Below are 23496 nucleotides of genomic sequence, written 5' to 3'. Positions count from 1 at the left end.
ATAATTACTGTAAATGTCAATGGACTAAATGCTCCAATCAAAACACACAGAGTGGCAGACTCGATAACAAAAGAAGAACCTACAATATGCTTTATACAGGAGACCCACTTTAGGGAGAAGGACACACATAGATTGAGAGTGAGAAGATGGAAAAAGATATTCTACACAAATGGAAAGGACAAGAAAGCAGGAGTAGCCATACTGATTTCAGACAAAATAGACTTTAAAATAAAGGCCATAAAGAAAGATAAAGAAGGACATTACATAATGATTAAAGGAGCAATATAAGATGAGGATATTATACTCACTAACATATATGCACCCAATATCGGAGCACCTAAATACATAAAGTAAATACTAACAGATATAAAGGAAGAAACTGATGGGAATACAATCATTGTAGGAGACTTTAACAACCCATTAACATCACTGAACAGATCTTCCAGACAGAAAATTAGTAAGACAACAGAGAAATTAAATGATACAACAGAACAATTAAAGTTGGTTGATATTTTCAGAACATTACATCCCCCCAAAATAGAATATATTCTTTTCAAGTGCACATGGAACATTTTCTAGTATTGATCATGTACTCAGGCACAAAAGAAGCCTCAACAATTTTAAGACGATAGAAATTATTTCAAGCATCTTTTCTAACCACAATGCCATGAAAATAGAAATCAACTACAGAAAAACAAAGGAGAAAAAAATGACAACATGCTACTAAAAAACCAATGGGTCAATGATGAAATCAAAGAAGGAATTAAAAAATACTTGAGACAAATGACAATGAAAACACAACCACACAGAATCTATGGGATGCAGCAAAGACAGTGCTAAGAGGGAAGTTTATAGTGATACAGGCCTTCCTCAAAAAAGAACCCATCTCAAATAAACAATCTAACCTACCAGCTAAAAGAATTAGGAAAAAAAGAGCAAACAAAACCAAAAGTCAGCAGAAGGAAGGAAATAATAAAGATCAAGGAGGAAATAAATAAAATAGTGATTAAAAAAATAGGAAAAAATCAAACCAAGAGCTGGTTTTTTGAAATAGTAAACAAAACTGACAAACCTGGCCAAGCTCATGAAGAAAAGAGGGAGTACAAATAAACAAAATAAAAAAGGAAAATGGAGAAATTACAACCAGTACCACAGAAATACAAAATATACGAGAATACTATGAACAACTATATAGAAACAAAATGGATACCCTAGAGGAGATGGACAAGTTTCTGGAAACATACAGTCCACCAAGACTGAATCAAGAAGGAATTGACCACTTGAACAAACTGATCACTAGAAATGAAATCGAATTAGCAATAAAAAAAAAACTTCCCTACAAACAAAAGCCTAGGACCAGATGGCTTCACTTGGGAATTCTACCAAACATACACAGAAGAACTCATATTGGTCCTTCTCAAACTCTTTCAGAAAACTGAAAAGGAAGGAGTAATCCCAAACTCATTCTATGAAGCCACCATCACCCTGATACCAAAACCAGACAAAGACCAATATCACTGATGAACACAGATGCAAAAATCCTCAACAGAATATTAGCCAACAGAATCCAACAGCACATAAAAAAGATCATACACCATGATCAAGTTGGGTTCATCCCAGGAACACAAGGATGGTTCAACATAAGCAAATCAATCAATGTAATACACCACATCAACAAGAGAAAGGACAAAAACCACATGATCATCTCAATAGATGCAGAAAAAGCATTTGATAAAGTTCAACACCCATTTATGATAAAAATCCTCATCAAATGGGTATAGAGGGAACATATCTCAACATAATAAAAGCTCTTTATGACAAACCCACAGCCAGCATATTACTCAATGGTGAAAAACTCAAAACCTTCCCACTAAAATCTGGGACAAGAAAAGGTTGTCCACTCTCACCACTTCTTTTCAACATAGTCTAGGAAGTCCTAGCCACAGCAATCAAGCAAGAGAGAGAAATAAAAGGGATTCAAATTGGAAGAGAAGAGGTAAAATTGTCACTATATGCAGATGACATGATACTATATATAGAAAACACTAAAAGCTCCACACAAAAACTACTAGAACTAATAAAAGAATTCAGCAAGGTAGCAGGTTACAAGATTAACGTACAAAAAACAGTTGCATTTCTTTACACTAACAATGAATCAACAGGAAAGAAAGTAAGGAAACAATCCCTTTTAACAGCACCCAAAGTAATAAAATACCTAGGAATAAATCTAACCAAAGAAGTGAAAGACATACAGATGGAGAACTACAAAACACTTATTAAGGAAATTAAAGAAGACTTAAAAAAATGGAAAGATATCCCATGCTCTTGGATTAGAAAAATCAGTATTCTTAAAATGCTCATACTGCTCAAGGCAATCTACAGATTTAATGCAACCCCTATCAAATTACCCAGGACATATTTCACAGAACTAGAACAAACCATAATGAAATTCATATGCAATCACAAAAGACCTAGAATTGCCTAAGTATTCCTGAAGAAAAAAATGAAGCTGGATGAATAACCCTCCCAGACTTCAGATAATACTACAGGGCTAAAGTAATCAAAACAGCATGGTATTGGTACACATACAGACATATGGATCAATGGAACAGAATAGAGAGCCCAGAAATGAATCCACAAACTTTTGGTCAATTAATCTTTGACAAAGAAGGCAAGAACATACAATGGAATAAAGACAGTCTCTTCAGCAAATGGTTTTGGGAAAACTGGACAGCAGCATGTAAATCAATAAGGTTAGAATACTACCTGACTCCATACACAAAAATAACCTCAAAATGGATCAAAGATTTAAACATAAAACAAGACACAATAAACCTCCTAGAAAAAAACATAGATAAAACATTATCTCACATACATCTCAGCAATATTCTCCTAGGGCAGTCTACCCAAGCGATACAAATAAAAGCAAGAATAAACAAATAGGACCTAATTAAGCTTACAAGCTTTTGCACAGCAGAGGAAACCATAAATGAAACAAAACAACAGCCTGTGGAATGGGAGAAAATATCTGCAAAAGATGAAACTGACAAGGGTTTGATTTCCAGAATATATAAAAAGCTCATATGACTTAGTAAGTAAAAAGGAAACAACCCAATCCAAAAATGGGCAGAAGACCTAAACAAGCAATTCTCCAAAGAAGACATATGAATGACCAATAGGCACATGAAAAAATATTCAGTATCACTAATAATCAGAGAAATGCAAATCAAAACTATAATGAGGTATCACCTCACACCGGTCAGAATGGCCATCATTCAAAAGTCCACAAATGATAAATGCTGAAGAGGCTGGGAGAAAAGGGAACCCTCCTACACTGTTGGTGGGAATGCAGTTTGGTGCAGCCATTGTGGAAAACAGTATGGAGATTCCTCAAAAGACTAGGAATAGACTTAGCATATGACCCAGCAATCCCACTCCTGGGCATATATCCAGAGGGAATCCTAATTCAAAAGACATCTGCACCCCAATGTTCATAGCAGCACTATTTACAATACCCAAGACATGGAAACAGCCTAAATGTCCATCGGCAGATGACTGGATAAAGAAGTGGTGGTATATTTATACAATGGAATACTACTCAGCCATAAAAAATGATAAAATAATGCCATTTGCAGCAACATGGACGGCCCTGGAGAATGTTATTCTAAGTGAAGTAAAACAGAAAGTAAAGGAAAAATACCATATGAGATCACTCATATGTGGAATCAAAAAAAAAAAAGACATGAACTTATTATAAAACAGAAACAGACTCACAGACATAGAGTACAAACTTGTGGTTGCCAGAGGGGAGGGGGTGGGAAGGGACAGACTGGGATTTCGAGAATGCAGATATGGACCGGTATGTATAAAACAGATAAACAAGTTTATACTGTATAGCACAGGGAAATATATTCAATATCTTGTAGTAGCTTACAGTGAAAAAGAATATGAAAATCAATATATGTATATTCATGTATGAGTAAGGAATTGTGCTGTACACCAGAAATTGACACAGCAGTGTAAACTGACCATAACTCAATATTTTTTTTAAATAATGGTATTTAGATATATAACTATAGAGCTATGTATTGTTTCTGAGAATTTGAAGGCTATTTTTATCGTGGGTCATGAGAAATATGAGAAAAAATACATAGTATGAATACTGGTTGTCTTAGTCTGTTCAAACTGCTGTAACAAAATACCATAGAGTCAGTAGCTTATGAACAACAGAAATGCATTTCTTAAAGCTCTGGAGGCTGGAAGTCCAGGATCTGGGTGCCAGCATGGCTGGGTGCGGGCCCCCTTCCTGGTTGTATCCTCTGGTTGTATCCTTATAAGTGGAATGGGCCAGAGAGCTCTGTGGGGTCTCTTTTGTGAGGCACTACAAAATTAATACAATTAGCTAGACTCTACATTCATGGCCTAATTATCTCTCAAAGGCTCTGCCTTCTAATATCATCATATCAGGCACTAGGATTTCAACATATGAATTTGGGGGGAACACAACACTCAGACCCTAGCACTGCTACATTATATCTTTTTGTTTTTTATAAACTTATCTCTGCATTTGCAATTCTTGATCTTCAAGGTACAGTTCACAAAATCCAGCTGATCATAAAGAAATATGATGATAAAATATCAAGTAGCAGATTGAGAAAGACACACAAAACATGGTATCTTAGTCTTCATTCCCAAAGTCTTAATGCTCTAATATTGAATACAGGACCAATGAGAGATTTTCCATCTGTCCCTTGAGAGATTGTTATATTATCATTGTGCTGTATTTGGGTAAAGGAGTTTCTTAACCTAATACATCTCACTGTGAAATTGTTTTACATCCATTGAGGCTTATTTTATTTACATTTATCTTCTGAACATAGAAACAAGAGTAAAACCAGCCTGCAGAACCAAGTCTCTACCTTTGGAATCTAGCTTTTATGTTTTTATTCCATTTTTCTTTGTCCACCTCATGTACTTTGTTATTAATCCAAAATAGTTTGTCCTTCCATATGTTTCTCTATTTCTTACAAGATGGTTTCATAGAAAGAGATCCTTTATAAAGGATGTGGAATTAATTACATCATGGGATTTTAATACTTTCTTCTTCATTTGCTCCCATATTTGGCTCTACATTATGTTTCATTATAAAGCAATTAACCTTTAAAATGGATAAAACACAGAAGTCGATAGTGTAGCATTACTTCACTTAATTTAGGGTATTTTAATGGTGCATTAAAAGCATGCAATTCACAATGACCATGATATATGTTAAGTGAAAAAAAATTGGAATCGGTACCTTTTAGGTAAATATAACAAATGAACTTCTAATCACAGCTACTTTTAATGTGTTCACCATTCTGGAAAACTATAACATGGCAACTGTCATTGGAAACCTCCTCTATTAAGAATAGTAAAGAGGAGGGTATAGCTCAAGTGGTAGAGCGCATGCTTAGCATGCACAAGGCCCTGGGTTCAATCCCCAGTTCCTCCTCTAAAAATAAATAGATAAATAAATAAATCTAATTACCCCAAAAAAAAATTAAAAAGAAAAGAATAGTAAATTAGGAGTATTAAATTAGAGTCTCTTAGTTACTGAGATTAAGATAAGTCAAAAGTGTATATTACTCATATAGCTTTTCAGTTAAACTGTCTATACTATTTTGTGTCATAAAATGGCATGTTACATGCTCTGTTTAATTTGCCCATGCCACTTTATGTAAAAGAAATTACCATTTCATTTGTTTCACTAGGTAATCTCCACCTCTCATTTCACATTTAAAAAAACATCTTCCAGAGAAGCAAGTAGGTCACTGGATGTTGGCTACAAAGGTGAAAGTTGTCTACCTTAACTGACTATCAATTGCTTATAATCAGACCAGCAACTAACTGGTTAGTATCAAGCTGACTGAGTTGACTGGTTTCTCACAGAATTAAAATGCACTGATTACAAAAATGATGAACTGACATACTGTAGACTAAGACATAATTAATAGTTCACTGAATTGTAGAGACAGTAAAGACCTCAGATCAAGGTTTCCCAGTCTCAGAACTACTGATATTTTGAGCTGAATAATTTTTCTGTCCAGGGCAGTGTACATTGTTTAGCAGAATCCCTGGCTTCTCCCCACTAGGAGCACCGGCAACACTTCCCCACGCTTGTGACAACCTGAAACGCATCCAGATTTTATCAAATGTGTTCTGGGGGACAAAATCGCCTCTTTTTGAGATCCAATGCCTTAGAGAATACCTAATCCAATACATTCTTTTGTCAACGGAGAAAACTGAAAGCCAGGGAGATAAAATTACTTGGCAAAGATCACATAGAGAATTACATGAACATTATTCTAACTGAATGATCATTTAACATTATTATATCCAATTCTACATTCATAACATATTTTACAGAGCTCATGTAATAAGCATATTCACTTAACTTAGGGGTTACTATCTAGGTTGTGAATTTGAAATAAATGTCTCTCACAAGGTACATTTAGCAGGTGATAGTCTCCCAAATTAACCACGGTTTCAGATACAAGTGTTTTAAGGATTTGCTCCCAGGAGAAACTATTTCAGGAGTGAAGGAGGCAGGACAGAAAAGGGGAAGAGGCCCAATAAGCGTCTAATTTTATTTGCGATCTCAGACTCACCGTACCCCTACAGAGAGCCCTGGGACATAAAATATACCTCAAAATTATTCTGGCATTGAGGCAAAGGAGCTGTTCTGTTGTTGGTTATGGGTCATTGTGGGATTGGATGCAGGAATGTGAAGTTCCTAGGCACTTCCAAGTCTCTGTACTGGGAAGGAGGCCATAGATTGTCTGGGGATTTCGGAAGGGATGAGACCAATATAAAATTACTAGACATTCCTGACTGTGTGTGTGAGCAAGGAGACTCCAAAGCTCAAGGATAATCCTCTGAGGGTCAAATGTATGACACTCAGTAGCAAAGCATGCAGAAGCCTGGAAAGGAATGCACAAGGCTGATAAGAGGTATCTGGGTGTATCTGGGCAGGGCACTAACAGTGCCTTCTCCAGTGGTACTGCAGAAAAATCAGGGACTTTAGGGACAGAGAAATATATATTCAGGTTCTGGTCTTGCTACTTAACTGCATGACCTTGGGAAACTGAATTTACAGACCCAGTTTCTTTACCTTTAAACTTGAGGCAATAACACTTAATCTATCTCATATGACGTCGTAGGAATTAAAATATATAATAAATACAAGATGGACATCATATAACAAGGTTGTTTTTATGCTTTCAATTCATGAAAAAGCATATATTCCTATCAGGTCTTTTAAAATTTTCCTCATCAAGGCAACAAAATTTCTTTTTAAAAGTCATATACATGTTGTCTTGGATGTATTCTAAGGTACCTGGAGTTTTTAATCCTGTCGCAGATAGTATTTCTTAATTTCATATTTCAGTTTCTTCCTGAAATGTAGAAATACAATTGATTTTGTTATAAGGAATTAAGATCCTGAAAACTCTTTATTACTTCTCATACATCTTTCCTTAGATTAAGTTGTAGTGTTCACACACACAATCATTTCATTTGTGAATAATGACAATTTTGTTTTATCCTGTATAATTTCAATATATTTTGTTTATACTATTTGCCTTTTTGTGGAGGTGAGGATCTGTAATACATTGTTGAATAGCCATGTAGAACATCATTATCTCAAATGAAAATCTTTCAAAATTTCACCCATGATTGATACTCTAGCAAGCTAAAGAACTTCCTTCTATTATTAGGCTATGAGGATTTTACCTTTTTTTTTTTTTTTAAATCCTGCATGTATGTTCACATTTATCAAATGTTTTCTTTCCTTAAAATAATTATATGAATTTTCTCTTACAAGAAAACAATAATTTATATTAATTGACCTTTTAAAGATAAAATACCTTGCTCCAAGTATTTTATTCTTTTTATACATTGCAGATTAAAAATACACTATTATTACATCTAAGTTTCTGCATCTACGTTCAGGAGTGAGACTAACCTCTAAGTTGGGCTTCTTGTACTGTTCTCCTTAGGTTTCTTTATCAGGGGTCTGGTAGCATGAAACTGAGTTGGGAAGTCTTCCTTTGTCCTGTCCTCTGGAAAAGTGTCTATGAGATTAGAGTCATTTGTTCTTCACCATTTGAGAGCACTAGAAGCCATCTTTTGCTCATCATTCAGGCGTTTCTTGCAATTCCTGAGGGTGAGTGGGTGTTAAGGCAGCTTTGCCTCTTGTTCTCCCTTACTGAGGGCTGCTAGATTTAGCAAATAAAAAGTGCAGGGCATCTAGTTAAATTTGAATTATTTCAATTGCCTGTAGTAGTCTGCTAGGGTTACAAAAACAAAGTGCCACAGACTGGGTGGCTTAAACAATGTAAATTTATTTTCTTACAATTCCAGAGCCTAGAAGTCCAAGATCAAGGTGCTGCCAAGGGTTGGTTTCTTGTTAGGCCTTTCTCTTTGGCTTGTAGACAGCTGTCTTCTTCCTTTGAATATAGGTGTCCTAATCTCTTCTTCTTACAAGGACACCATACACTGAATTAAGGCCCACTCTAATGATCTTATTTAAACTTAATCACCCTTTTAAAAAGACTTTCACCAAATACAGTCATATTCTGAGGTATTGGGGGTCAGGACTTTAACATACGAATTTTGAGGAAACATAATTCAGCCTATATTTTCTATGCACACTGAAATAAAAATAAAAAAGTTTCATAGGATATAATATACTTAAACTAAAACATTATTTGTTGTTATTGGAATTAAATCAGAAACATCTCTTTCTTTCATTATATTCTCCTGATGATTTACCTCTCTTTAACAGTTTCCTGTTTTACAGAATTTGCTTATAAGATTCCTTGCAGTTTCAGACTGTCTTCCTTTTATATTGTAGCATAGCTTTCACAGTTTTTACGGTGGTCACTTTCAACTTATTTCATTATTTTGTCCTTTGAAAATTAATGAGAACATACACTCTACATTAGCAATGTGAGTTGGTATACTTAAAATGTACTGGTATAGTTAAGAATTCTGATAACTGCTTTTCAAATTTGCTTTGTTGAATAACTAATACCATGAAATACGAAATAATATTAAAATAGCATAGTTCACTTTTCCATTGTTAAGGATTGTGTTGCATCTCAACTTTTTTTTTCCACTGCTGCCCATTGACAAAAAGGACCACTGTCATCAATTGTTATCCTTTTCTTCTCTTATTCCCATGCTGGAAGAATAGTCAGCAACACCTATGTTACTAAATCAAATTCTTTAAGTGGTACAATCCATTCCAAACGCTAGTCTTGACAAATTCAATAATAATTACCCATTTCAAATCAGAACTTCTTTTCCTGTTCATAAGTAATGTTGTTCATCTTAAGAACAGCCTCGACACACAAAGGGAAATATTTTTCATCAATTCTCTTTCTAACACATTCAACAAGTTCTTTAATCAATGGAATACTTTAATAACTGCTTGCTCTTCTTTCAATGTACTTAATCTTATTGCTAGACAAATATTGAAAACTATGCACAAGAAATAAGTAGACTTAGTTCAGTGGCTTATTTAAAAAGTCAACAAAAATTAGGGGGGCCCTTTCTTCAGAATTATAACATGCTATCAGTGCTTCAAATAAGCTGAAGATCCTTTCAAATGCATGTGTTTAAGAGAGACAATGGATATTTTAATGCAAATTGAAGAATCCTGAATACTAATAAAATCACCAAATCCTTTAATAACTCGGTCCAAAAAATAAAAATGCTGAAGTAAGACTCATTTTATGATTATTACTTCAATTTCAATGAAAAGGACATCAGAGGCTGTTCAAATTGCATTATGCAGAATATGGGCAGTACAGCCAACATAGATTTATGCATGCTTTATGTCAACTTTAATTCCTAAATTAAAAAAAAAAAGAAGTCTCTGCAAAAATTTGCTATTGTTTTTTAAGTCACATCTGCAAAGGGCTTTACTCAGAATAACTTATATGAAAGCCTTTCTACATGAGAAAACTATTTCTGTAGCCATGATGTAAAAAGGTGAGGCATTCAGATCTTTAAAAATCTCTGTAATGTAAATGGCACTATATTTTTCATTATTGTAGTAGATTTGATCCTGGCACTTGAAAATTTGCTTCCAACTTGAAGTGGAAGACTGAGACTGATGATGATATACAGTGTTAGAAGGCCATTACAACTACTACTGTGATTATTTTATCTTCTTAATCTGAAAGTCTCTTAAACAAAAAAAGCATTATTTGTAAAAATGTCATTGCTACTAGTTGAGGAAATTACACATCTCTCATGCTCAGCTGTAGCGTATTTGCTGGTTTATAACCGACTTTCCACAATTTTCTACATTGAACGAACGATTGCATACTGCACAAAAGTCTTTGAAAGGACTTGTTCCTCATTTAATAAACGTCCACGGCTCGTACAATTCATCACAACATTTACACTTGGACTTGGGCATTTCAAGGTTCAAATACACAGAAATGAAAACAGATGAAAGCAACCACTGCAAGAATTGAAAAGACTGAATTTGAAAATCTCACAGCTACGTCAGTGTTTGTCACTCACAAGTCCGAACAAGTTTGTAACAGGGATTGAATGGTTGAAAGGGCTGTGAATTTAGGAACTATGAATAAACTGAACTCGATATTTGACGCAAAAATGTCCCTCCCGTTTCCCTGTAGGGGGAACTGTACTTACCAGGCGCCGTCTTCCAGAACAAAGCCAGAGCGGGTCCTATACAAGATTTTGGTTTGCTTGGGGATTCAAGGATTGACGAACATTCAGCAGCGGGAGTGTTCAGGAACTGACAGACCTTCAGGGATAACCCTGTGGTCACTAAAGTAAGGCCGCTATGGACGCGCAGACTTTCCAGAAGCGTGGCCTCCCGGAGAGAAGAACTTGCTGATTGGACGCTGTCTGGAAATGTGAACCTGTCCCTGATTGGCTGATTTTCTGGACCTGCGCGTTGGAGTGGGGGGGGGGTTGGAGGCATCACTGATTGGCTGAGTTTCAGAAGGTTGGCGCCATCCTTAATTTGCCGTCTTCCAGAAGCTTGAACAGTCGCTGACCCCTGATTTTTATGATCGTACCTCTAATTAGTGGTAGTTATCTGCTCACAATTTGGGACTATGGCCAAAAAATAGCTTTTTTCTTTCGCGAAAATTTCCTTTCTTTAATTCTAAATCACCTCTCCTCCCCTTTTGATCTTCCCTCAGCCAAACCTGTAGGAGGCACCAGGTATTTTTGTGGATGTATGCTTCTCAGCTAGTGTTGCTTTAAGTGATTTAATTGCCAGTTACTGTGGTTGAAAACAGTTCTGCTGAATTTTTGCACCTGATTTTAAAAAGCTCAGTACGGGACATTGAATTTGTCCTGACAGAGTCCATATAGAATGCAGGACAAAATCACATAGAGCCACGTCCTGTGTGTTCAGGACGGCTGGCAGCCCTAGATGAGCCCATGTCTGAGACAGGGTCTCCTAGCACCTAGCTTCCCCAGCAGTGTTCAGGGGGCACCTGAGCGTTCTGTGGGTGTCAGGGCCCTGTCCCCAGGGGGAAGAAGGGGCTGTGGACTTGCAGTCCCCACTTTACCCAGACTGCTGGGCCTTCCTTATGTTCATGGATTGGATTTCTGGGGAAAGCTTCAGCTACAATGATAGATCTCATATCTAAAACTTTGACAATCACAGTCTCCCAGTTAGGTAAACAATATGTCATGAAATTCCAACCTCCAGGGATATGGGCCCAAGACTGCCTCCAGTCCTTTGCTCTGTATGTCATGAGAAGCTTGAGTTCCCGCAGAGTTGCAGCTGTCTAAAACAGACATATTTAGTTAGAGCAGATATGTGTCTGTGTATTGTGGGTGTAAACTCAGCCCTGAACAAAGGCTATCAAGAGTAGAATCCTAGCAGACACCTGAGAGGGAAGATCTGAAATTGAAAAATCATATATAACTTTATATAAATATTATAAGCCACAAATACGTACGCATAGGCAATATATAGGCAAAGGCACAAGTTTATGTTTAAAAAAGAGAGCATAAGGAAACAGAAAAACTTTCTCTGACTGGTGGTTTTCTGGGTGAGTACTTTCTCCCTTTAAACTCTTCCCTGGATTAATTAAGTTTTGTGTAATTCTGGTTTCCAATAGTATTTTCAGGGGAGGAGACAGAACATAGGCCACTATATACACAATTCTTGATTTTACCTCCACCGATGGCCTCACATGACCTCTGTGGATGCAGCTGGGGACCCTCTCCTGATAGCCAGGCCTATATCTCCTGCCACCCACTGGTCTTCACCTGGACAGCCCGCAGAACCGTACCATTTGAATGGCAAACACTGACTTCATCTGCTACAGCCTTCCTCATCTCTACCTCTGACATAGTCACCAACTCTTCCTCCTTCTTTAGTCTTGATCTCAGCTAAGAGATACAGCTTCTACTTAGTCAGCCAACCTTCAGAAATCAGGGTCATTACAGACTGTCCTCACCCTTTCACTCAATCTCTAAGTCAAATCTGTCAAAAATTCAAATCTGTCTCCTCCTCACCATCCTCACATCTATAGCCTGAATCAGGTGCCTTGCCATTTCCTTGTGTTTTGTTTACTTCATGTTTGACTTCAGCATATGTTCAGTAAGTGCTTGCTGGATGAATGAATCAATAAATCAAAGTACCAGAGGTAGCTTTCAGTGATTCAAAATAATCCTGGTAAGGTCTCTGCCTTCACGGAAGAAACCCAAAGCATTACAACTGCTTACCTAACTTGGGAATTCCCATGGGAAACTATCACTGAGTATATGATCATGAATGTCTCCTTCCAGACCCTTACATTCTTATCTTGGAGGTAGGGTTGCTGGCAACAGCAGCATGCTTCTCTCACTGGACCCCACATATCTCCATTATCTCCTGTCAGTTTAATAAGGAATTGTGCCATCTCCATCAGCTCATCATACACTGTGTAAATGTCTGATCCTTGACCCAATCCCCTATCCCAGGCAGTATCTGGTGGCAACACAGGCCAGCAAACAGTCCCAGGACACTAACTTCTGGTGTACCAAAAATTCAGGAAGCATAAGAAAGCAGTCTGAGTTTAGGGCACCATCTGGATTGTTTTTTCAAGACATGTCCACATCTAGCCCCTTACTTTAACTGCAGTCACTGATATAATTAGCCACAAGAGAATCCCCCCTCCAATTTCCCCCTCTTTACAACTGCATATCTCCTTCCATGACTCATGGTACTCCTGGCCTGTCTTTCATTAGCCCCACCGCTCACAAAGCCCCAACCTCAGTGGAGGAGGTGCACCGTATACAAGGTAATTGATAGCTGTCTCCAGGAGACATGAAGATAACTCCCAGTCCAGGTACGTTGCCAAGGGTACACTGGATCCCCAGGATTGTCAAAAGATGTTGCTGTACCAGAATCCATCAATAACATTACTAGGTGATACAGAGGAGCCAGCCATACTCTGCCTGACAATATTTAGAGAGGATTCAAAGGTAGAGAGGATTCTAGAATGTTTGATATACTTTGGGTTCTCTCATCCGGTAGACCTGCCCACTTAGATCACTGGACAATTTCCAGCTGCTAGAGGTGAGTCAGAAATTTCCCAAGCCTATTCAAGTTAGTGTTCCTGGATGCCCCACTCTGATCCACCACATTCTTTTCTTATGATCACTTCTCCACATGATGCTTGAGATTCAGATCCCCAACTGCTAGCCTTCCCTAAGATCTCTGGGTTTTGCTTGTAGTCTCTCTCATGGACTCTGGCAATTGTTCTCCCTTGCCATCCTCCTTATGCCTCTCACTAGCTGAGTGTCCTGACTGGCCCCAACCTCTGGCACATGGTCATACTAACCAAATCTTTGCTTCTCCATGTTACAGGAAAATATCTTGTTGATATCAGAATTTTAAAGCATGTTTGGAGGAATCCTGTGACTCAGAATATCACTGCAGAGATCCACCTTTATATGGGCAAGATATTAAGTTAATTTTCTACTCAACCTAATTAGAAAATAGGGAAATGCAAATTAATATAACTGTGAAAACATTATGGTTTAATATATGACCAAAAGTTAAAGAATTGAAAAAACAAAATGTGAGAATGTAGGGTATTCACATACATTACTTTATGAGAATATGAACTGTTAGATTTGTGGGATGATATTTTCGACAATATTTATAAAACTTTACAATTTTCACACCCTCTCCACTGTATCCCAGTTTCTATTTGCTGTGTCTTTGATATGCACATTTGCAAGAACTCATGTCAAAAGATGTTGATTTCAACATTTAACTATAAAAACTAATGGGAACTATTTATGTGTCCATCATTAGAAGAACAGTTAACTTAATCATGGAACACAGAACATGCTTTAGAATCCTAGGGAGTTGTTAAAATAATGAGGTGGATTTATATGTGTTGTCATGGAATGATGCTGCATTCATTTTACTAAGTGACAAAGGCAAGTGGCGAATAATATGTACATCACTATCCATTATGTCAAAAAATCACAATGTATTTTTATAGCACATCAATGTATTAAAAAGCTTAAAATTATCTTTAAAATAACACACACCGTATTTTTTATTGCAGTTACCTCTGAGTATAAAGCCGAGTTTTGGAGAAAACTTACAAAGGGAAAGGATATATTTATGTATGTTGTTGAAAATATTTACAACAAGAATATATGCCGTATGATTAGCTTTGTCATTAAAAATTTTAAATATGCTTAACAACATAAATAGCACCTGTTTATTAGTTAGATAAAATAACTGCTAGCTGATGCAAAACATAAAACCTAAAATCTGCCTGGCTTTACACACAAAGGTTTATTTCTCATGCACATAAAATGTGATGTGATTTGGCAGGGATCTTTGCTACTGGGTGGCTTTGAGACTCAGGCTGCTTCCATCTTGTAGTTCCACATCTCAAATGGGCTGTCCATGTTTGCTCCTGAATGAAAGAAAGAACTTGGAAGTAGCATTCTGGATCTCAAATGAGTTGGCCTGGAGATAACAAATACTGCTTCTGGTAAGAGTAGTCACAGGACCCTTCTCAACTACAAGTAGGCTGGGAATATAGTCTCCCTGTGAACCCAAGAAGGAGAGTAAGACAAGACGTGGATGAGCACTTGCAGTCACTCCCATTAACTCCTACAAAGTAGGTGCTCAATAAAGAGTAACTATTACAATTTATTAGGACAACAACCCTCTTTGTTTCCTGGAGGAGTTTTTGTGAAGCCCATGTTGGCCTTGCATTTCACCAACTTTTTTGAGATCGTATTCGGTAACAAGTGCTTTCAAGTACAGGATCACACCTGATTTTTAAAAGAACCATGTAAATCCCCTCAGGAAAAGCTCATCCTTCTTCACTCAATAAAACCTTTCTGCACTGTCCTTTGCAAAAACTTCTAAAATCTCAGTTGGCTGAGAATTTTCTCCTTCTTTTTGGTACATGGTCAATATCTTAACTTGGGAGTTCCTACGACATACCAACATACCTGAACACCTGTATGGGTGCCGTTAGGCACTGTGAAAACCAGCATTTTCTTCTCGAGAAAGTACAGAGACTAGAGGCAAAAGAAGGATGGTGAATTATTTTTCTTTTTCTTTAAATCAAATATAGCATGTAGGCCAAAGAAGCAATCCTTGGCATCTCCATTCCTTCTAATTCCTAGAACTCCAGGGTTACAGAAATTCAGACTCAGGATTTATAGATGTTTGCTTACACAGTGATTTCCATGGTCTTGCCCCATCTACCCTTTAAGGGGGATGTCTTGGTTTTTGCCCACCTACGTATGCTCACTCATTGGTGTATTTTTTCAGTGACTTGTCTCAAATATGACACCTCATTAAAATTCTACTGCAAATATCAAGATGGTTTCAAAAACTTTTCTCACTTCACGTTTATATCCCAGAAACCACTATGTTCTATGCCAACTTAGACTTGACCCACAAGCCCATTTGTAAAATATTCTGAGAGTGTGGTGAAGAAGCCCATAGGGAATTGACCATGTACGTAAAGCTCACTGTTCAAAGAGAACTTTATATAGAGGGGTTGTTGCTATCAGAGGGATCCCATGGTGAGGGTCAGCCAGGAATGGCTGCAGGGAGTTGGAATACTCTGTCAGGGGCAGGGCAGGTTGCCTGTTCTACTGGGGTGAGGGTGCAATGGAGGATGCAGTGAAGAGCTGGTCAGCAGGTCAGGTTAGAGTTAGACAGGAAGGCACACTGGGGAAGACCCAGGGGGAGGGAAATGTATGTGGGAAAGTACTAGGACTGGACACATGGTGCCAGCTACAGATCAGAGGCAGCTCTCAAGGAACCTTGGGACTGAGGCATCACTACCCTGGAGTAAATGAATCCAACAAACAATCCCCAAATTGTGTTTGATTCTCATTTTCACATTCCTTCTTTATAGGCACTTTTAGTACTTTGGATTCAAGGTCCTTTTATCCCCTGAAAAGCAATATGGAGTAGTAAGAAGAAAAATGATTTAATAGAATATTGCCCTCAGGGAGGAATGGAATAGCATGGGCTCTAGAATTCAAACCAGAGGTCTGGTTCCAACTCTGTCACATATTAGGCCTGTGAACTTGGATCTCCCAGCTCAAGGCAAAGAGTGCCAGCCCAGTGGCTTCTGGGTATCTGACCTTTATTTTTCACAAACTCCTTAAAGATGATAATCATAAAACACCTAATTTGTGCATTCTGTTCAACTGAATTTGGACTAGAATTCAGGGTATCTTCCATTCTTGTCCCAGGTGGGATCTGGTTTACCCATGATTCCAAAGTAACGGTTAAGAACAGTTTTGCATTCCATTTCCTTGCAGTTTCCCAAGGCATCAGCCTGCCTTTTCTCAGGATATTTACACTTGACAGCCCTCATCTGGACCCCCCACCTCCTGATTCCTTTTTACTTTTTCTTTTGTTATTAAAGGATACCCACCATTGTCTTTACATGATTCCTGCTCCTAGACTCTAAAATTCTGTGGGTGGGTAGTAAGCATGTTTACTGAGCATGCCCACTACTATAGCACAGTGCTTCCCAAAGAGCAGATGCTAATTTAATGTTTGGGGAATAAACGAGCCAGTGTACATGAGGTCTAATTTATTCAGATTTATTTCTCTTACATTCGTCAATAAGCTAAGCAAATGTATACAGGTCATCTAATTTTACAAAACGGCAGATTAAAGAGGATAAGGGAAGCCAAGAATTGACCATCTTTTAGGGTTTTATTTCTTGATCCCAACTATTTTACTGCTGAGTTCTTCGACAGCTGCAAAGAAATGCCTACTTGAATCTCATGTTATCTTTTCCAGATCACACAAGCGGATGGTCAGTTTTACAATTTGTTTCATAAACAAACAGAACTTGTATTCTTTAATTCCATAAATAACAATAAATGTATGACCAGTATCATTCAGAAACTTAGATTATGAAGCTAATGAAATGTCACATTAAAAGGAACATTTAAAAACTAACTGCCCCAAAAGAGAAACCTCTGTGTTAACCATATAGGAAAGATGCTGCACACTGTTTTCCCTACAGCTTCACCCCAGCCCTCCATTACTTAGAAAGCTGACTTCTCTTCAATGACAAACTGAAGAGTATGATTCAGACCTCACTAGGGGTGGGAAGAGCTGCTGGGTCTGGCACTGGAGTGCGCCCTGGCCTCAGCAGCTGTGCCAGCCCTGGTTGTAACTCTAGCTCGGGCTCTTTCTGCTTCATTTCTCAAAGCCTCCTCATAATGGGATGGGAAGCAAGTAGGGTCAGACTCATGAATCTTGGTCAAGAACTCCAGCAATTTCATCTTGCTGACTTCAGCATGAGCTCTTGGACCCCACAGGAATTCATAGCATGGAGGATCACTGTTGGGCACCCGCTGGTACTCCAGGTACCTTTCTCGCACTAAATCTTTGGTAATGAACTTCCTGGGCTCCCCAAAAATGAAATGCTTCCTCCCAGAATATAAGCCCATCATATTCAGCACTTCCCAGATTTCCTCCTCAGTGGCGCGATTGCCCTTCATGAAAATCACGCCCAGGATCGTTACCAGGATGCTGGTCCTAGGCATGCCCTCGTAACCACTGGGCCTCGCATCATAGGTGAGGTCTAGTACGTTGACGAGGGCATAGCTGTGGCTGCTAGGATCCACTTCCTTTATATCAACACCAAAGACCAGCTCCATGTGCTCAGAGGTTCTCCTAAGGATCTCAAGGAAATCATTCTTACACTCTTTGATAACATCACCAATCATATCTGCCTTTGTGACTGGCTCTCTCATTTGATACTTTTGCAGCAGGAACTGCACCAATAAAATCATCTTCTCATCTAGAGGATCTACGGGCAAGTTCTCAGTGTCAGACAGAGGCTTTGAAGAAGCTGAACTCGCCTCCTTTTCTTGCCTGCTGGAGCACTCATCTGATTTACTTGATGAGATGGCTCCGGTGACAGTGTCAGATGAAGAGGCACCCTGAGGACTCTGGGAAGTACTGGGTGCCCCAGCAGCCAAAGCCTCCTCCAGGTTTCCAGGCATTAGAGGATGGGAGGAGGAGGGAGAGGTCTCCTCCAAAGCCTTGGAGACCTGTGCAGCCTCCAGGCCCTGGGGCTCACAGTGGGTGTGATGTTGTTCCTGTGTGCAATGTGGAATCTTCTGACCCTGAGACATGCTCACTCTGGTCAGTGGTAGCACGGAGGAATGTGGGCAGGAGGTTGGATAATAGAGGACCACAACCTAGGGAGAAAGGAGGATGTGAATGGCCTTATCTGATAAACTCAACTGTGGCAACTCCAACAGAGTGCCTCCACCCGTCTTTTCCTGAGGGCAGTAATCTAGAGCCTCACAGGTCTCCAGTCCTGACCTGTAGGAAGCTGAAACAGGATGCAGCCAGTCAAGCCAGCCCAAGGCTTCCCAGAGCTGGTAACAGGGCAGTGGGAGGTGGTTAAGCTCTATAGGATCCATTGTGCTTGGGGGTGGGTGGTCATCTGTCTTTGTTCAGAATCCTCACTGTGATCTGAGATTCCTCCCTCTACTGACCCAAGGATTATCACCTCAGAAAGAGGTTTTAATCTCCTTGAGACACTCTAGTTAAAAAGAAGCGAGGAGGTACCTCAGGCTGACAGCTCTTTGCAGAGCCTCTCAGCCAGGAAAGTCACAGTGGAGACAGATGGTGCAGGATGGATGTGAGGGGCCCCTCACTGGGCCATACCTGCCTGGGCCTCCCAGAGATGACAAAGGAGGGCTTCTGTCTGTTGGGCTCTGTTGTTCTGATGTGTATGATCCCCTTAATCCTCACTCAGAGTCTTCACTTTGACCTTTACAGAGACTGAGATACCTCTCTGCTAACTGGCGACAACAGCCCTCAGATTCCCAAAGCCAAAATCAGAAAGCACCGAAGTCTGACAAGTATTCCAAGGCCTACCTAGTCTGACAACAGGGACATGGCTCTGTGGCGCCCCCACTATTCTTGAGTGAACCCCTTAGTCCTTGCTCAGCATCTCACTTTGATTCCTGCCAGAGCCTGGGACTCTTCTCTCTGACTACCTGGGGCTATATCTGTCAGACCAATATGGTCATCATCCTCACACTCCCCAGGCAAAAGTCAGATGAAGTCATTCCTGGCCACCCCCTCCCCTTCCTGGGACTGACAACAGAGATCTGAGGGGCCTTCTCCATTCTGGGGAAGAGATTTCTTCAGTCCCCATTCAGCATCTTACCTTGACTCCTGGCAGAGTCTGGGACTCCTCCCTCTGCTCACTGGAGACAGCACTTCTCAGAGCAGGCCTCACCTCTCTACAAATCCAAGGTAGAAGTTAGGAAGCAACTCAGTGTAACAGCTATTTTGGGGCCCCCTGGAGCTGACAGCAAGGACTATGCCCTTATCTAGAAGAGTTCTCTGTTGTGAGGTAAATAGTCCCATCAGTCCCCACTCAAGAGTCCTTTCCTGAAAGTTGGCAGGGCCTGCCATTCTTCCTTCTGCAGAACTGAGGCCTGCGCTCTCAGAACAAGGTACTAACCATGCTCAGATTCTTCAGGCAGAGTCAGTGGATGCCAATTCCAGCTATCCCTGCCCAGCATCTCCCAGGGATAACAACAAATGCGGGGGTCTGCAAATGCCCCTTCATGGGGGGTGGGGGTGGGCAGTGCATGTTCTGAGCATGCACTGAGCATCTTACCTTGACTCTAGTAGAGGCCAAAACCCCTGTTGACTGGAGGCTGCAACCCTCACACCAAGGCTTTCACCTCCCTGAGATTCCTGAAGCAAAATTCAGAGGATGTGACTTCCAGCCATGCTCTCCCCACCTCCGACACAGGGCTGACAACAGAACTCTGATGAGCCCCTCCAATCAGGAGGAGGGGTCCTCTCAGTCCTCACTTAGCATCTTACCTTCACTCCTGGCAGGATCTGGGACTCCTCCCTCTGCTCACCTAAGGCGGCAGTCCTCAGAACAGGCCTCACCTCCTTGCAAACCCAAGGTAGAAGTTAAGGGACAAAAGGGTCTGACAGTTATTCTGAGGGCTGTCACAGGGTCTGTGCTCTTATCTGTGGGACTGCCTCTGTTGTGAAGTGGGTGGTCGCCCCAATTCTCACTCAGCGTCTTACCTTGAAACTGGCAGGGCCTAGGACTCCTCTCTGCTAAAATTAGGCCTCCTCTCTCCTAAAATTAGGCCTCCTCTCTCCTAAAATTAGGCCTCCTCTCTCAGACCAGGGCACTCACCATCCTTAGGCTTCTAAGGCAAAAGTCAGGGGAAGCCACTCCCCCCAACCCAGCTCCTCCCAGATCTCACAAAATTGTTGCCAGCAACCCTCTCCTGCCTGGGGCGGGTGGTCACCTCAGTTATCACTCAGCATCTTACCTTGACTCCGAGCAGGGTCTGGGACTCCTCTGTTTACTTGAGGCAGCAGTCCTTAGAATAGGCCTCACTCTCCTGCAAATCCAAGATGGAAGTCAGGGAACTGGCACTTATTTTCGGGGCTCCCAGGGCTGGAGCTGGGGCCGCACTCTTACCGGCAGAAGCCCTCCTATTCTGTGGAGCTGGTCGTCTCATTTTCCCTCCCTCATCTTAACACTCTCCAGTGCCGGAGCCCCTTCCAGACCGCCGCTGACTTGTGGCCACGCCCCTCGGACCCAGGCCCTTGCCGCTGGCTCGCCGCTGATTCCCGAGGCTGGAGTCAGTTATTCCACGGGCTCCCCGGAATGACAAAAGGTACGGGGCTTTACTCACCGGGACTCCCTCTCTTCTCGGGTAGTTGGGTCCCTCTTTCAGTGTTCTCACCTTAACACTTGACCAGACCTAGGCCTCCTCCTCCCGAGGAACGAGGCCTCAGCTTCCGTTACAGGCCTTCGCCAACGGCACTCCGGGGCGGAAGTCAGGGGACGTCACTTCCGCTTGGGCTCACCGTTGCCTCCTCCCCCTACGCTCCGTAGTGCCACTTCTCCTAGGGCGGAAGTAAGGTTCCTTACAGTCTAAGGTATTTAACCCATTCGGTATCTTCACCCAGAATCCCTCACCCGTTAGACTCCCAAGAAGATGAAGTCGGAGGGAGCCTCGGTCTGATAGTTATTATGGAGCTTCCCCCTCACCACCCCCACAACAATGGTAGTGGAACCTTCGGAGCACCCTCCATTCTGGAGTTGGTGGTACCCTCCGTTCTGGCCCAGTGTCTTACCAGGGCCTTACGCAGCCTGGGACTCCTCCCTCTGTTAACCGGAGGCTGCACCTCCTCAACTTAAAGCCCACACTGCCTTTAGACTCTTGAGGCTAAAATCACTGAATGCTATTTCTAGCCACTTCTGCTGGGAGTCTTCCAGGTCTGACAGCAGGGGCAGGCTCTGTGGGGTCCCTGTTCTGGGATAAGTGGTTCCCACAGTCCTCACTTAGCGTCCATACCTTGGCTCCACTCTTTTTGATTAATTACTTCCTCGACAATGCCACCTTCCTGCCAATCTCTATGCATTTGCCCCAGTGTGACTCTCATAAAGACTGAGTCCAAGTTCCAGGCTAGATGCTGGGTGGTGAAGCTGCAGCACGGTACACACACACACACACCTTCCCATTGGGTCCCTTCTCCAGCCAGCTGGAAACGTTCTTTCCTAAAAGACTTTCTTTCTACAGGAAAGAGCCTTGTATAGACAAATTGTTAAAGGGTCTTGCCACTCCCGTTGGAAACACTGTATCACTTTATATAATCATATACTGGAGGAGTTCTAAGAGCCAGCATGGGCCCACGAGGTTAGAGTGTGCCTCCTAACTTCTAATCACTGGATAAATATTTGAAATAGTTAAGCAGGAAAGAACCTCAGAAATTGTCATTTTATAGATAAGGATCTTTGAGCACAGGGAGGTTAAGAGTGTTTTGCAAATGATATGCTACTGATCAGAGTTAAAGTACTGACATGGTGCTCTATGACTGTGTTCTCACTGCACACATTTCAAACAATACAGTCAGCACAAAATTCTGCCTTGCCTTTTCAATCCTCTCTGTTACCTGCACTACCATATAACCTTATTATGAATTAAGTTTGCATTATAATTGTGCATTTGATTTATATAAATAAATTTATGTAAATTGCATAAATGTAATAAAGTACATATTGTTTTGCTATTTGCTTTTTCCTGCAATTAATAATCCATCCTATATAGTGGATTTATATAGATACAAATATCCATTCTATATAGTATCTATATTTCTAGACTTTATAAGTGGCCTATATGTAAATCTGCCATTTTTCTTTTACTGAAAAAGTAAAATAGATGGCTACCTCTATAATTAAAACTCATACATATCTGTCTTCAAATATATTCATGAAGGGAAAGAGTGTGGAGATACATAATTAGTATGCTAGCTATCACTCGTGAGAATTTGTTGGCCATTCTTTCCATGAGTCATGAGAAATGTGAGAAACAAATAAATTAAAAGATTGAGTTCTGCAATGCTATGCCTTTCTGTCTTTTATAGACTTACCTCTCCAGTTTGATTTCTTGACCTGCAAGGTCAGTCCATAAAGCTTCATTGATCACAGTGATAAAATATTCAGTAGTGTATTGTGAAACAGATGCAAAACACAATAACCTAATCATGATGTCCCATGGCCCAAAGACTCCAACACAAGGTCCAGCGAGGGATTTTTCATTTGCTCTTTGAGAGCTTATGATTTTATTGCTATGCTGTCTATGAATAAAATGGTTTCATCACCTAATCCATCTTGCTATGGAATCACTTTAAAGACCTTTAGATTTATTTTGTTCATTTACATTCCTTTTCTGTGACTGGAATGGGAGAATAAAGAATCCACCTTTTATGCCTTGATTTCATTCTTTTTATCCACTCTCATGTGCTTTATTATTAGCATAAAATAGATTTAATTCCTCTATTTCTTACATGTTTGGGGTTTGAAGGAAGAGATTATTCATGGAGTAAGTGGAATTAATGCCATCTAGGATTGTAATGCTTACTTCTTCATTTTTTCCAATATT

At 40.2% G+C, this 23496-nt stretch overlaps 1 protein-coding gene across 1 annotated transcript; it reads right to left on the bottom strand.

Annotated features, from left to right (window-relative positions):
* Window positions 1-17123: 17123 nt before the first annotated feature.
* On the bottom strand, window positions 17124-20304 carry LOC105081296 (melanoma-associated antigen B16). Its single transcript, XM_010970444.3, has 3 exons — window positions 20193-20304; window positions 19734-19809; window positions 17124-18750 (listed from the first exon to the last, which is right to left on the bottom strand). The coding sequence occupies exon 3, from the start codon at window positions 18682-18684 to the stop codon at window positions 17641-17643; it is 1044 nt and encodes a 347-aa protein (XP_010968746.1). The 5' UTR covers window positions 18685-18750; window positions 19734-19809; window positions 20193-20304; the 3' UTR covers window positions 17124-17640.
* Between the last annotated feature and the right edge of the window lie 3192 nt (window positions 20305-23496).

Source organism: Camelus bactrianus, chromosome X (genome assembly GCF_048773025.1).
Source record: "Camelus bactrianus isolate YW-2024 breed Bactrian camel chromosome X, ASM4877302v1, whole genome shotgun sequence".
Taxonomy (NCBI): domain Eukaryota; kingdom Metazoa; phylum Chordata; class Mammalia; order Artiodactyla; family Camelidae; genus Camelus; species Camelus bactrianus.
This window is presented reverse-complemented; position numbering and strand designations above follow the sequence as displayed.

Excerpts from the sequence above, each read along its gene's own strand:
- LOC105081296 (XM_010970444.3), bottom strand. The coding sequence starts at position 18,684 with ATGTCTCAGGGTCAGAAGATTCCACATTGCACACAGGAACAACATCAC.